Source organism: Haliotis cracherodii, unplaced genomic scaffold (assembly GCF_022045235.1).
Source record: "Haliotis cracherodii isolate W230 unplaced genomic scaffold, xgHalCrac1.p SCAF_5, whole genome shotgun sequence".
Taxonomy (NCBI): domain Eukaryota; kingdom Metazoa; phylum Mollusca; class Gastropoda; order Lepetellida; family Haliotidae; genus Haliotis; species Haliotis cracherodii.
Genome location: NW_027266308.1, coordinates 22,443,748 through 22,460,117, shown reverse-complemented (window position 1 = coordinate 22,460,117; position 16,370 = coordinate 22,443,748). Strand labels below are relative to the sequence as shown.

Sequence of the window (16,370 nt, the reverse complement as noted above, 5' to 3'; positions counted from 1 at the left end):
AAGAAAAAGGTTTGAGGAATATGTGATTGATTTACAACTTAAAAACAAAAAAACCGGCATTCTTAATAACATTCGGGGCGGTCGGATAGCCTAGTGGCTACAGCGTTCGCTCGTCACGCCGAAGACGCGGGTTCGATTCCCGACGTGGGTACAATGTGTGAAGCCCATTTCTGGTGTCCCCCGCCGTGATATTGCTGGAATATTGCTAAAAGCGGCGTAAAGCCATACTCACTCACTCACTTAATTACATTTGATAATCACTATAACATATATTACTAATAACAGTCAGAAGAAGAGATTAACCTAAGCCATGTTTCAAGATACTCGTGGTCGGCCTTTAACAGACATTAAGCCACCTTAGGAATTCCAAGGCTGTGTAGGCCCCCATCGAAGGAGTGGATCAGTGATCATGCTCTTAAGAATAAGTTTTTTTGACTAATGTATACATGTATTTGGCTTATTGTTGACTGCAACGTAGAACAACACTCGTCCCTTACACATGCGTGTGTAGAGAGCAGATAATGTCTCGACAAAACGTTATGTCACTGAAATCTCTGTTTGATATGTTTGGTGCACCTCCAGGTGTATGTGTTGACAGTGCAGTGGTAGTGTATTCCCTCACGACTCAGTGTACACTAGCCTACTGTACATTGTGATAAAATTCACAGTCATATGACTATAGATTTGCCAAAACTAGGATAACCGTATGCATGAGACATTATATGTATGTTGCCCTGAGTTTTTAACCTTTCCAGCGCTTCTATCCAGTGGACCAATTGCTAGACATACGAGTCCTAGCACTCGCGAATCACAATGTTTTTCAAATACTGACCAACATATATTTAAGCATAACATAATACATATTTTATGCAATATAAGTGAAGATTGTTATCGCAAGCAAATGAAATGAAAATATTTTGACGAGTTGACGCGTTTATATCAAATGGTAGTTTATCATATATATGTTGTGACAGTGACTGCTATTTAACAAGAAGTTGTTATACGTCTTAAACAGTTTTTGACAAAGGAAACTATGTCGTGTTTTCGGTGACAGCCTTGTCCTGGGAGATGATGGGACCAGGTTTCCAGTCTGGTTCGTTGTTGACAACAACAGTAGAGGTTTTGGTGTCGACCACGCGACGAGATGTACACACGAACACTCTGAAACACATGGATATGCATTTGTTATACATATAATAGCTCTTTCCTTACATGATTAGTAGAATTGGATAGCTAATGAGATTGTATCTCAATCTTTCCATTCATTCTCCTGTCAACTTTAGGTACCAAATGTACATTTATTGCAAACGCCAATGCAACATGAACATGGGTATAAAGTAGCGAAGTGTAAAAACAATGAAATATAGACATAAGTGTTTAAATAGAAAACAGATTACATCAGTTTTTTGGGGGAACTCACACTATGATAACTGCAGACAATAGTTGGAATCCCGCACAGACGAAAAAGGCGAAGCCACGCAGTATCTTCACAGTGGCATCATACATCTCGTTGAAAGCTGTTATGCCTATAATTGATGAGATGATGTTCACAAGTCCAATACCGGCAAACAGTGATCCTGAAAACAATGTTCAACATAACATTACAAACGATATTTAGGAACAGTACTCAACCGCCTATAAAACATGTTACAAAATATTTCACAGTGTCAATTGGCATCTTTTCCTCAAGTGTAAAGTTCCTTTTATTTTTATTCCTTTTAATTAAATACTTTGTCATTGAACAAGATGAACCAAATGAATGGAGACATCATCTCAATTATGCTATGGAAATATAATTCCAATATATTCTACATAGATAGTGGTCAGTGAGGTTTTGTTGTTTGTTGTTCAGCGACGCACTTGGCAAACCAAATATCCAGCAATGTGACAGCAGCTTGTAAATAATCGAACCTGGACCAGACACACCAGTGATGTGCGTTGTCCCAAGTCATCAAGGTATGTGGCCACGCATTTAACCATCAAAATGAGTGTGACCACCCGTTCCAATCAGTGGTCGCATACAAGCCTAGACTGATGGGGACATATTCTAGCCAGAAACCCCCCGACTCGTTTGCTTATTGTTTAACGCCGCACTTGACAGTATTCCAGTTATATCACAGTGGACTACCGAATGTAGGTTAGAAAATCAAGTGATTGATCCACTCATTTGAAGTATGATGACATGCAGTCATCAAATAAAGCGACAAAACCTTTCCACATCCAATAGAAAGCTCTGCTTAAAGCAGAGTCGATAGTACGATTCCGACTATGTCATAAGCATGTGTTTATGAATTACTATCAAATAGTGATGATTCGCGAAAAGGTTAGCGTATCCTGCCCCACCGGTGGAACCCTTCACAAGCAGAATTCAAAGGCAAGTCAATTGCTCACCTGAAAAAAACCCTTTTGAAAGCTTTATTGAGGCATGGATTTGTATTAACCTTGATCAAACAGCTTCTGAGTCGTATGACGCGCTTAGAAAGAACATGCTTAGTCACTCAGCCTGAACACCCGATCCATTTAGTCGCCACGTACAAGCCACTGGCTCAGACAGGAGGTCGTTCCCCGTCACCTTTCCACCGAAACCACCACCAGTAGGTAGAGCAACGCCTACAAACTCCCGTGGCAGAAACAATTTAACTAAACCTCCGCTGCAGAAACATCAGTATGTATCAAATGCGCTCCATTCCTCTGAAATACCAATGTGTTTAAACTGTACACTAACAAATTGGAACGTATCTTACGTGGCATTTTAAAAGCTGAAGTATCAGTGTGTGTTTGTGTGATCGTTGTTTAACGCAGCACACAGCAATATTTCTGTTATATGACAGCGGTCTGGAAATAATCGAATCAGAACCTGACATCCAGGTGATTGACAACATAAATATCGATCCACGTATCCAATAAGATACGATGACATGCAATCAACCAAGTCACCGAGCCTGACCCGCCTCGTTCGATAAGCATGGGGTGCTGATGACCTTTGTTCTAATCGGTAATTCCCATGGTTATTATCAAATATACCTTACCATTAGTGAATTAACCTTTAAAGAAAGCATTCTTTTCAAATTCCCTCAGTGCATGTTACATATATCAAGTTTTAACATATCACTTTACTGCTCAGCTACAATGCAGTATGTTAAGGAAACTCTTCACGATATATGTGGTTGTATTAATCTCATAGTCAGAATCAGCGAGAGCTTGAAATTACTGGATTTCTAATTTATGTTTTCAAGTTTTTCTAACAAATAATGAAATAGCAACAACCTTGCTTCTGTGGAGCATTTTCGGAATCGATTACCATTTCCACTTGTTTGAACTAGGTAAACTGTTCTCAATTCTTGTATTGATACATCTTGCTCAAATGAAAGTGTCCAATGTATACTCTTGAAAGTAAGTGCGGTGGGGTAGCCTAGTGGTTCGAAGACCCGGGTTCGATTCGCCACATGGGTACAATGTGTGAAGCCCATTTCTTGTGTTCCCTGCCGTGCTATTGTAGGAATATTGTTAATGCGGCGTAAAACCATACCCATTCACTCCCTGTACTGTAAATGGTGACTGACACAAGAACGCTGTCTGTGACTGAAATCCATGACTTCATCTTTGACATCTGTCTGTGTACTCACCCTGCATTTCAGCAGGAGCCATCCGCGACATGATAGCCCTCAGTGTCGGCAATAAAGGGGCTGCAAGACCATTGGGCAGAACAACTACAACAAAAAGACAGCAAACAGCAAATAGCAACGGCTGATAATATTTTCTGATATATATAGCTCCAAATAAGCTTCCTTGACCATTGGGCAAAACAACAACTACAAAAAGACATCAAAAAGTAAATAGCAAAGGCTGATAATATTTTCTCATATATAGCACAATAACATTTTCCTTGGGGCATGAGTTCTCACCCTTTTGCCAGAAACATGCCAACTTCTTGGAAACATTTAAAACCTTGACGCAATTGTTATGATGACTTACATGAGTAAAGCATGAAGTCAGTGGTGGCCAGGCCCTCAAGGACAAAGGCTCCTGCCTGTATGACTCCTGTTATGATACATATTCCTGGGTCTGAGGTGCACAGATGGAGGAGTTTGATGACTGGAATCCCCAGTAATTGCATGGTAAGGCAGAACGCCATATTAAAGTAGCCAATGAGTTCTGGTCCCCAACAGAAAGGCAGGTTTAGTTGGAAAAGATATTGCACAATGTACACCCCAGCCTGACCGAAATAGGATATAAAATATGCTGCAAGTATAAGCCAGAAATAGATTCGCTTTGGTCCAAAATCTTTTGAAAAGTAGAATCCAAATACATTTTTCACTGCTTTCATTGGAGTCGGGTATTGAGATCTTCGATCCCTGTGGATAGTTTCTGGGAGAAGTACAACAACAAGGAGGAGAGAGAGAAGCATGAGTGAGGTTGTAGTTATCGACGGGTAGAGATAACCTAGCTCTTTGATGAAGTAACCAGTACTGACTGAGGAAACTGCAGCAGCTAGGTAGGTGGTGAAATCTATCACAGCGAGCCCTACTGTGCGAGAGTTCTTAGGTGGTGTGTTGTCAGCCGTGTAGGCATAACTAGCTAGAGCCACACCATTGAACCCCCCTGAAATACCATCTAAGGCCTCGCCAATGTACAGGTATCTCAGATCGAGATTCCAGTAAATAACAGCTGTAAGAGACACATACCTTAGAACCTCTCCAATTAATGGTACTATAAAGAGGAATCGTCGACCAAGAAAATCAGAATATGCCCCTAGAAACAGACAGCTGATAACTGATAAGGAGCTGCCAATAGCTGTGAGTATAGTTTGACAGTTTGATGTCCTTTCTTGAACCATTTCCTGTAACATATATCCTGGATCCGACTTGTTAACGTAACAGGTTTGATTTGGAGTGTTGGCGAACCCTGTGCTGTTATCGAACACTTCATCGGAGTACCTCTTGTAAAGATATTGTGTTACCAGTGGATTACGGATATTGACAGCCAAATGGAAAACAAGAAACACAACGTTAGCCTTGAGTAGATTTCCAAGTGTTGACTTGTCTTTTTTATCTTTGTTTTCAAGTAGCGGTGTAGACTCCATGTTCCCCCAGTATCATGCCATCAGTGGATTGTGAATACCACATGATCTGTATCCTAATATCATGTGATAGATGTACAGTGTATGTAGTGACCTCGACTAACGTCGTATCTCTAACATAAGTGATAAACACCAAGTTATCCGTCATCCAGACCTACGCACATATCACTCGTAGGGTGAATGAACTACATATGCATGGCTATTTTTGGAATCATTATGTGTCCTGATTAACTGATACATATATGTCTAAAGTGTCTGAAAATCGGGCACAGTTGCTATATATTGGTCAGTATGTTTATTGTACATATTATACCTTTACCCATCCACTCATTAGTGACAGAAGTATGTTCTTTAATCTTATACTTTGCTTCATCCATTGATGATCACAAAGACGAATTAATGGATATCTGAACTCTTCTGCCGAGCAACGGTACATTATTAATCCATGATTTAACATTACCATAACCATCCTAGTTGTACGACATATGTATGCCAATTTTGATAGCTTCAAATACATGCCATGGAACCAGATTGATATTCAGAAAGACATAACAATTTGTTACTTATATTACGTTCTGATTAAACTAATCAAATACAGGTATCAACACACTATATCAAAGTAATTCAGGTAGAAAGAACCTCCTCGGTTACATACTCCACTGATTAAACATTATTGGTAACGTTGGTTGTTTGGTTGGTTGGTTAACGCCGCACTCAGCAATATTCCAGCTATATGACGGCGGTCTGTAAATAATCGAGTCTGGACCAGACAATCCAGTGATTAATATCATGAGCATCGATCCACGCAATTTGGATCGATGACATGCATCAACCAAGTCAGCGAGCCTGACCACCCGATCCCGTTAGTCGCCTTTTACGACAAGCATAGTCACGAGTAACGAGGTTAAAATACATAACAGTCGGGCATCATGTATGGATTGTACTACTATATAAAACATGATGAGAATAAATGTTCTCTGGTACGTATATATGGAATACTAAAGGAGTTCCCGTGTAATACCAGTTTTATTTTATGAGCGAAAGTGAATCAGATACCGTAACTATTCACGAGTTTCATAAAATTGCTTTACACGGAAGCGAGTTTAGTGTGTTATTTATTATTTGCCCCTTGTGACGTTTTTAAAATTTACTGTCGTTTGTGAATAGGCAGGCATCTATGCGATCCACAGCATAACCCTAATGAGTTTAACAGAATCAAGCTCCAAACACATACTTTTTTTATACGTATTAATTTAATACCATAAAACGGCCTCCCTTTAGAATTGAGGGGTCCGACTCAGAAAGCTTTTTAGTGCTAAAGTTATCGAAACTCATAGACTTAGGACTGTCGTGCGCTATGATAGCCTTCCAGATAGGGGCTCTGCACCACAAAGTTTACAATCACATCACAATAACCTATGACGTAGTTTGTGGATTTTTTTTTTGCAAGATCCACCTGCGAAACAATGCCATGTAACGTCAGCCCAGCAACATGATTGCTGGGGTTATCGAGTGTGCATAAGCTCCTCTCAGAGATCTATCATCTCTACTTGCAGTGTCATTGTTTAACCCGAGGGATGTTGGGAGTTTGTCAGTGAAACGTGTTCCTGCAGTACATATGCATGCTTTCTGTACTACACAATGTGCATAATGGTTATAAATGGTTATAAATGGTTAACGTTTAATAGTATTTTCATCACGCACATGTCACATGTTTGAAGCCCATTTCTGGTGTTCCCAGGCGGAATATTGATTGAATGTGGTTAAATGCGGCATTAAACTATACTCCCTCACATACTGTTTCACACAATGTACAAACACTTGTAGTGAAATTGATCTCTTCAGATACGTTCAGTATTTTCTACTGTTCCTTTACAACTGAATATATACTCACCAACAAAAGAAACGCGAAAACCATATATGTTGGTTACTATTTGAAGAATTACTCGAGAGATATTAGATTGGTTCGATTCAGAAACGAACATACTATTATGTTGCGTGATTCGACGCTCAGTAACGCATCACATGTGACGTCATTGATCCATGACTCGAGATGCACCATTTGTCTCGTGCAGGATTAGCGTGTAAAGTTTGGAAATCACGTGAAGCGCATCGTGATAAGAATACAGACACTATAGTTACACTTGCACTGATTTTTAGTTTTGTGATTAAGTGGTACACATTGGAAACATCTCTTCTCAACGTATATACTTCTCTATATGTGTCGCGTTAATTTGGCGGTGAGTATATAAATGTTTCATAAATTCTAAAACGCTACTAATGCATTGAGACACTTCTTGCGTTTATATACATTAACCAAAGATAGGAAAATTAGACAATGCCTCACATTATCATCATCATGAGAATGCCCATCCACAGTCATCTACACAGATGTAGTCGTTGATGTTAATAGCAGTTGTGTCGATAACGATGCCCCGACGAGATATGCAAAGGAACACTCTGCAAACACACGAACAGGGATGTTTCTAAGTTATGCAAATTAGACTAGTCTTTCAGTAGAAATTAAAATTCAAAGCAAACAAACAGACAAGTTTTATCTTGACTGACATTGAAATACTGAGATGCTTGCATTAAACATGTCTATGTAAAAATATATACTTTTCCCAAAATATGTATAATACTTATGCTAATGCATACACTCACACAATGATAACTGTAGGCAACAAGTAACAGGCAGCACATTCGATGAAAGCGAAGCCATTGAACATCCTCACGATGGCAGTATACATCTGGTTGAAAGCCGGCACTCCTAGACCTCCGGTTTAACACCAGCAAACAGTGATCCTGAAACAATATAATAATATATAAGTTGTTCTACAAAAACATAATTATTGCAAGTTTATTGCGTATTGGGATTATTGTTGGAAATCCGGAAATTCATTTAATTTCAGCTGATGTTTTTTTTCCATTTGATTTACAGATTTGCTTTTATTGAAATCAAGTAAACATATTTCGTTGTCAATAATTTGTATGATTCAAATGTCACATGACTATTCATAAACTATTCAGGACTTGCACTCACGAATCGATGAAGTGTCGGGTCAGCGTCACGGCTCACAATTTAATAATAACAATGTCCGTTTCATTACATGAAATACTTATCTCTCTCAAGTTTGATGTTGACGTAATGTATCCCTGTGTCAGCAGTAAAAGAAAACGGTTCCATATTTCAATAAGATGTGGAACTGTTTCCAAGATACCGTTTTAAGAATCGACACTCACGAATTACTCTTAAGATAAACCAGGGAGTATTGGTTACAGAGTGTGGTTGTTTCATTCAAAATGGTTTCAGTTTCATATCAACTGTACTAGGATGGAAGGAGGTTTGAGTATCAACATAAACTTTTGTTTAACGTTATTTTTGAAGCAGTTTGCTGGTACTCAAGTTATGTCAGAATCAAACTAAATCACTTCCCCCCAAAGGCAGCGATACAATGGAACCTTCAAACGAAGTTCAAGAATTAGAAAAGTATCCGTAGCCTTAAAAAGCAAAAAACATGGCTAAATGTGCGTTGTTTACAAAGGGACATAAATAAGAGGAATTCTTCAGTGGAACAAGTTATGCCTGAGTCCACTTCAGGTGAAAGTCATGGATATAATTACATGGGCTTACACATATTCATGGCATAGATAATGTGCACAAGGCTGATGCTGAAATATCATAACGTCAAGATGAAACATCTGAAGTGATAGAAATAGCACAGGGGTAATTGGATAGTGGTTCAACTGCATTTCACTCTCCAATAATAGATTGTATAGTTGAACTAAGGAATGACTTCAATGGAAATATGAAAGCAACAAATGGTATTAAAGGAGGTCATACCAAAGATGTTCAGAAATATAAGGAAGAGTATTCTGTAAAACAGCCAAAAGCATATGGAAAAATTGGGGGCTTGACACTGGTGATCAGTATGAGATTCCTAATCGCACTGAAGGTAGGTTAGACAACACAGAAAACCAAAAATCGCTGCTCGTAACGGTATTCGGAAACAACTGAAACGCGTTTAGATACCAGTATTTCAGTCTCCTTCAATTACTGTATACAGACTTCTCCAATTGTGACAGTATCAGGTGAGGCTTTGAAAGTGACAACATGTGCTAATGTTTCTCCCCAATACTGGAATTTCGAATAGAAACGTTGTGTTAAAACAACTTAGAAATAAAAGTTCACACAAAAAAGTGGACTTAATCCACAATTGAGTGAGTGATGTGGGTTTAACGCTGGTTTTAACAGTACTCCAGTTATATCACGGGTGTCAGCTTAATGTTGGAGGAAAGCCCGAAGTGATGCAGGTCTTGGACGTTTACCACTTCGGTGAAACCCAGGAGCACAGGTATGGTGCTGACAAACCTAGAAACATAATCCAAATAGGTAGGTAAACCTGTTAGAATAGTAAATAGTGTAGTTTCATGCGATACATTAATTTCTTAGCTTGTGTCAAGGGTGCTATGTTTTATTTATGGGGTTATCTTCACCCCATACATTTATACAGCAAATGCTTCGTAAAGAGGTACCCGTCAAAGGTCAAGGACACGAATTATACGAATGTTAAATTTAGACAGAACATGTGGCACACAGCATTATTCATTAGGGGAAAAATAGCGACATTAGTGACGACTTGATCATTTTGTGGTGTCCAGATTATAACCAATATTCAAACAAAAACCCCAATGCCAAATAATTAGAATCAACAATAACTTAACGGCAACTCCCTGTTATTGGGGGCGGTCGGGTAGCCTAGTGGTTAAAGCGTTCGCTCGTCACGCCATAGACCCGGGTTCGATTCCCGACATGGGTACAATGTGTGGAGCCCATTTCTGGTGTTCCCCGCCGTGATATTGCTAGAATATTGCTAAAAACATACTCACTCACTCACCCTGATATTGATGAATCTCCAAATTACTGTTTACTGTGACATACACAGTAAGATCATACAGGAAATTGCTATTACAAGAAAAGGTCAAACAAATAGCTGATACAAGTACTTCATCTTTCATAGGCATCAGTAACCTTGTCCTGTCTTGCATCTATCTGGTACTCGAAGTCGGGAACAGAGGAGCGACGATACCGCAGGGAAAAAACAACTGCAAACAAAATAAATGAATTTATTGTATATGTGGCAAATATATGATTTTATTTCCCTTTTCTTGAAAATCTTCAAACTAAAAGTTACTTAATATTTTGATTAACGTGTTACAGCCTGGAGGGAATATCCATTGAAGTTGTCATCATGTTATTCTTTAAGATGTATCTATTCTTCCATTATAACAGTGCCTTCTTTACCTTATTCAACAGATAATGTCCATTATGACTAACCTGTGAAAAGCATGAAATCAGTGTTGGCCAGGCCGTGTAGGACATAGGCTCCTGCCTGTATGATAGATGTTATGATACATATTTGTGTGTCTGAGGTATATAGATTCCTAAGAATTGCCTCGTGAGGGACAACGCCAAATTGTAGTAGCCGATGAGTTCAGACCCCAACAGAAGGACAGGTTCAGTTGGAAAAGATATTCTATGATGGAAACACCATCTCCACTAAATATATTTCAAAATATGGAGCATTTGGAAACCAGAAAAGGGATTCGCTTTCATCCGCAATCTTTCGAAAAGTAGAATCCAAAGACATTTTTCACCGCTTTTACTGGTTTGGGGTTGTGGCATCCGATCCGTGATGATACTGTTTTGGAGAAGACAAACGACAATGAGTGGAGGGAGAAGGATGTAGCGAAACGGCGGGGTAGAGATAACCCAGATGCCTAATGAAATATCCAACACTGGCTGAAGAAGCTGCAGAAGCTAGGTGGGTGGTGAAGTCTATCAGCGCAATGCCTTTTGTGCAGGAGTTCTTAGGTGGTGTGTTGTCAGCCGTGTGTAGGTGTGTAGACATAACTAGCCATCATCACACCATCGTACCCTCCTGATAAACCATTTATGACTACTCCTATATTGAAGCATCTCAGGTCTTGTTTTCAGCAAATAATGTCATCTTCATATATTTCAGGAACTCATCGATTAAAGGATCCATAAAAAGACATTTTCGACCAAGAAAATCAGAATATGATCCAAGAAATATACATATAATGAGTAGAAACGGGCTTGATGTAGCTGTTAGTTAAGTCCGTATGTTGGATATCCTGTCTTGTACCTGCTCCTGTAATATATATCCTGGATCCGACTGATTAACATAACACTTTAGGATATGGACTGTGCTGTCACTGAACACCTCCTCAGCGTACCTCTTGATAAGATATTGTGTTAATAATGGATCGTGGACATTGACAGAAAAATGGAAAACAAGGAACACGACGTTAGCCTTGAATAAATTCCCCAGTTTACACTTCCTTCTTTGTCTTTGTTTTCTGGTAACAATGTGGTCGCCGTTCTCGTTCACGATGATTTGACCAGCGTTCACAAGGCTGACCCTTGCTAAGGATTTATCTGAGGTCGTGAATTTTAAACCCTGTAGGCACGTGACTTAGTGACCTCGTTTACTTGTGATGTACGCGAGATAACACAATGGAGCTGTAATATACAACGTGCGACACTTAAATAACTAGGGCCCAAAAAGCTTATTAAATGTGGGGTATAAAATTGCATATCAGGTTCATTCGCATACAGAATGAAACAGTTTTCGTCAGAGACTATATAAGTAAGACGCAACCAGGTTTGTTTTAAAAAATCGATTCATTGGAGAAAACACTGGACTGAATTACTGTGAATCATATCAGTGCCTGGACTTGTATTAACGGTGAAAAAGCGTGGGGAATAATCGAAAATAAATTTGAAGGTTTGTATTGTGGACTTATTTTCAAACTATAGGTAATACGTTTAGTTAAAGGTAGATTCAGTGCTATGAATAATATGTGGAACAACTCAATTTTACTTAATCTGCGTCGTGACTGTGGACAAGGTGAACCAATATCACCACACCGATTTCGCATACACATGTATGTGCCGGACGATTACATATGAACATATGAAGGCCTTGGCTATACGGTGTTGTATAGTGTGTTTTCCAGTATGCGACGATACCATTTTTACATTTTGAAAAGGGTTTATCAGAAACTTGTTTACATCAAACCTTTTTGGTACTACTTTCGATTGATTCATTTATTCACTCATTCATAATTTGATGACAGATGCAAACAAGTATGGATACCTTATAATGTAGGTTTATTCAATAAAACAAAAAGGTGTACATGACGCTTTTGCATGATGTCGGTGTAGCAAGCATACTAAGGCTGTTTATATCCGTGCCTAATTCCATGCCTGCATGCAGTGCTCTTCACATTTCAGTGCTCTGTGCTAGGTTGCTTTGGGAAGTTGGTTGACGCCATTCCGTGTCTTGTATTGTCACAGTGTCATCGTGTTCAATACGTCTGTTATGCTTATATGTCAAACAAGCAAATAATCTGAAGGAAAGACAAAACTAATATATTAAACTCAGTATTCAGGAGTCTGCATTACCACATTGGAGTCTTATTTCGCAACATACACATTTGTGTTTAGCGTCGCTTTGAACATTATATCAGTGATATCACTGTGTGGTATCATAATATGGGCTTCATGACCTTCATGACCAGGTCATGGACGTGAGCACGGTTATGGTACTACCCAAGGATCATAATCGCGGCGAATCTGAGATTGGAATAAATAATCATCGTATCATCGGATCCTGGCAAATGGACGGTATTATTCAAAGTGAACTATAGACAACTGGGCAACCACGCTATTTTCTAACGCAAATAAAGACAACAATTAGGTAACATACTCACATCAAGAGCATAAAGGCAACCACATGTGTTCCAGCGAAGACAAGGAAGATAAAGCCTCGCATGAAGTTCACAGTGGCCTCGTAGATGTAAGCAAACGAAGGGATGAACATCAGCCCCCCCACCTTATCAGCGAGGGTCAGACTCGTAAAGAGAGATCCTGAAATACACTTTTGTTTATTCAAGATCCACTTTGGGATCTTCCTCAACATATCCTATTTCTATGTTCAAACACAAAAATACTTCTCTTTCTGTAAACACCAACGCACAACATAACCTTGACATCATCATATAAACCACACTCCGAGAAATAATGTTGGAAATAACTGTATAATAAGTGTTTATAAATATAATTGTATTAAAATATTGTGTATATCATATATTGTTATATCCTTGTTGCAGAAGTGTTATAGAATTTATACATTATTGATGACATCAAATAGAAAAGTACTGTTTAAATATCGCAGCATTTAAATGACAATACATCTATAGGTGGTACATGACTAAATTTGTTGTATGGAACCATTCATTAACTCTGCATCCCCCGATCTATGTCCCAGTTGCAGACTTGGTGTGGAAGGAAGTCTTGCAAAAGGCACCCTATGCAAATCTAAGCAATGATGTGTGCTGAATGCGTTGGATGTACACTGCCATATAACATATCATCAGGGTCTCGCAGTGACATAGACTTTTTCACGAACCTTCTCTCCTGGTACGTACTAAATGATCGCAGTTGACTCACGAATCTCCTCGGTAATGCATCCCCCAATGACCGTATTCAGGATAGAAAATGTTGAACGCAGCACATACCTTGACTGTCTTTCGGGGCCATTCTGGACATGATTGCTCTGATGACAGGTACGGCAGCAAAAGAGAGAGCTCCCGCCATTGCATCTGAAATAAAAAAAGGGTAATTCAAATAGCGAAGTTAAGAAAAAAATAAAAAAGTTTTTCAAAAACATGGCGTCGTCTTTTATCCGTCTTAAATATTTGAAAATGTGAAATATGTTATCTCTTACATCCATACATCATCCAGTCTGTTGTTGCAAGGCCATGGAGAAGGTCCGCGACTATGAAGGTAAAGGCACTGAAGACACCAATGACCTCGTCGCCTATGCAGTAGTGCAGGAGCTTGATCAGCGGCACACCTAAGAGCTGCTTGGCCATTGTTGATGCCATAGTGAAGTAGCCTATCCTTTCCGGCGTCCAGCAGAACGGCAGGTTCATCATGAATAACGTGTTTATGTTGATTACCGCATTAGCACTGATTTGGGAGAAGAAGTAGCACATGAGACCCAACCAGAACAGGCTCCGTACCCGACAGGTGTTGTCAAACAGGTACAACCCTACCACGTTTCTTATCCCCTGAGTCAGGTTCACCTTTGATTTGTTGGTCTTTTTGAGGGAATGCTTACTTTCCCTTATGAAAAAGACGACAACAAGAATGAGCACCCACATTATGAGAGCAGACACGAGAGATGGGTAGAAATACCCCATATCCTGTATGAAGTATCCTGTGGCAGCACTTGTACCTGCATAAGCAATGCTGCTCGTTGTGTCTATGACTGCTATAGCTAATGTCCGAGACTTACGGGGTGGTGTATTGTCAGCGGCATAAGCATAACTAGCCAGGAGTATACCGCTGTTGGTACTGCCAAGTCCACACAGAAATTCCCCGATGTAGTACCAGTTTAGATCCAGCTCCCAATGAATGATGGCAGTTAGCATAGCGCTCCTCACCATGTCACCAATGGCTGGCAAAATGAACACGACCTTCCTGCCGAAATAATCAGAATACGATCCAAGAACTAGAGAACCGACTAATGCTGCGGCTGTATTGACGAGGGAAAAGTACATCTGTTGGCTTGTTGTGGCTTTCTGGGCCATTTCCTGAAGAATGTATCCCTCAGATGTTTTGTTGCTGTAGCAGGTCACGTTGGCTGGGCTGACACTGTCCCCTGAGTAGTTGCCGAAGACTTCCAACGACAACCTCTTATAGAGGTACTGATCGAGTGTCGGGGCATGAAAGGCTGACGCTACGTGGTACAGAACTGCTACAATGTTTCCCATCACCAAATTCCTGATATTGAGGAGAGATTCCCCCTCCTTGGGTTTTGGTAGAAGTGGTTTCTTCTCCATTGTTGTGGTAAACAGTAGTGAATATAATTCATGTGAGATGTAAATGTATTAGACTGCTAACATGACACACACATAAACTATGCCGCATTGATAACCATGTGTCGCGTGACGAAATCCTGCAGATAATCATGTGAAAGCGCCTCCATAATCTAGACGATCGAGCGTTTAACCGGAGGGCGGAATAGGGTCGGTGGTATGATCACCTGACTACGTCATACCTGAAAGGTTGAAAGGTGGTACTTGTAGCCCTACCTTGCATTCGGCATTCAGGAGATATAGCAAGATCTGGTCGGCTCGGAGACAGTATTTTGGTGTGGGTATGCATGTTAAACTGGCCATGTTATCTCGGTGAGCCAGCACTATAAAACCAATAAAATGCCTCACTGGTACAAGTAGCAAAAGGCACATGCATGTTGGTCCTAAGTGTAAGGGGACTCGTGCTCGTGGGTTTCGCCGAAGTGGTAAACGTCTGAGACCTGTATCACTTCAGGCTTTCCTCCCACATTAAGCTGACACGCCGCGATATAACTGGAATAATGTTGAAAGCGGCGTTAAACCTAACTCACTCACTCACTCAAACATTCCTTAACTCGCAGTGCTGCATAAATATTTTTGATACGAAGTAATCTTATCTTCAGGGAGTCTGTATCCAACTGTATGATTTATTAACAAATGAGTAGTTTCAAGCCTCTTATTGGGTTGACAGGCTGAAGAGTACATCGGATTGGCAAATGGTCTGACTCAGTTTGCTGAAGAACCGACACATCTATTGTATTAGTAAAAATATCAGTAGAAATAATAAAATAGTCAACAATGCTGCATCCAGAATGTGATACATAAGTCAAATTGCATATGATACCTGATTTTAATCTTCCATTGACTATATGGAAACCAAGTATCTTACACATATCTAATAAATCTAAGCCATAGTTGTTATGCCTTTATCTAGATATTGGGTTTTAGTGTGATATATGATGGAACTGCTGCTTCAGATATTCCGCCCATAAACACATTGTGCTGTTCTGTTAGTAAGTGACTTGGAACTATTTTTATGTAGCAGTGGCAGCACTGTAGTAGTATAGATTGCTGCTGGACAGGAAATCCAGTGATTGACATCATGAGCATCGATCAAAGGAAACGGGATACGGTGTAATGCGTCAACCAAGTCAGCAAGATCCCGGGTAAGTTTAAATTGATCCTTTTTGGCTTGATTTCTTATGCCAACAAAGCCACAGTTCCATATCTATTATTCCATCTAGTACTGCACACTTTAAGAGAAACCCCCTTAACAACGTAAAGGAAAACAGCTTGAACCTGTAAATTACTGATTTGTGATGAATCTAATCAAACGTAA

General features: G+C 39.7%; 2 protein-coding genes and 1 pseudogene across 3 annotated transcripts; all 3 read right to left on the bottom strand.

The window, feature by feature from the left end:
- Nucleotides 1–977: 977 nt before the first annotated feature.
- LOC139444244 (lysosomal proton-coupled steroid conjugate and bile acid symporter SLC46A3-like) lies at nt 978–5,083 on the bottom strand. 2 transcript variants are annotated; one of them, XM_071225169.1, is made up of 5 exons: nt 4,686–4,701; nt 3,976–4,155; nt 3,627–3,710; nt 1,421–1,577; nt 978–1,161 (listed from the first exon to the last, which is right to left on the bottom strand). In XM_071225169.1, the coding sequence occupies exons 2-5, from the start codon at nt 4,133–4,135 to the stop codon at nt 1,032–1,034; spliced, it is 531 nt and encodes a 176-aa protein (XP_071081270.1). In that variant the 5' UTR covers nt 4,136–4,155; nt 4,686–4,701; the 3' UTR covers nt 978–1,031. The 2 variants fall into 2 exon arrangements, with proteins under 2 accessions (XP_071081270.1, XP_071081269.1); XM_071225168.1 differs by having other exon boundaries at nt 3,976–5,083.
- Nucleotides 5,084–7,437: 2,354 nt separating this feature from the next.
- LOC139443600 (lysosomal proton-coupled steroid conjugate and bile acid symporter SLC46A3-like) lies at nt 7,438–11,828 on the bottom strand (annotated as a pseudogene).
- A 500-nt stretch (nt 11,829–12,328) lies between these two features.
- LOC139444240 (lysosomal proton-coupled steroid conjugate and bile acid symporter SLC46A3-like) lies at nt 12,329–15,033 on the bottom strand. The gene is made up of 4 exons (XM_071225163.1): nt 13,897–15,033; nt 13,688–13,771; nt 12,881–13,037; nt 12,329–12,517 (listed from the first exon to the last, which is right to left on the bottom strand). Exons 1-4 carry the CDS (start codon nt 15,014–15,016, stop codon nt 12,391–12,393), a joined length of 1,488 nt encoding a protein of 495 aa, XP_071081264.1. The 5' UTR covers nt 15,017–15,033; the 3' UTR covers nt 12,329–12,390.
- Between the last annotated feature and the right edge of the window lie 1,337 nt (nt 15,034–16,370).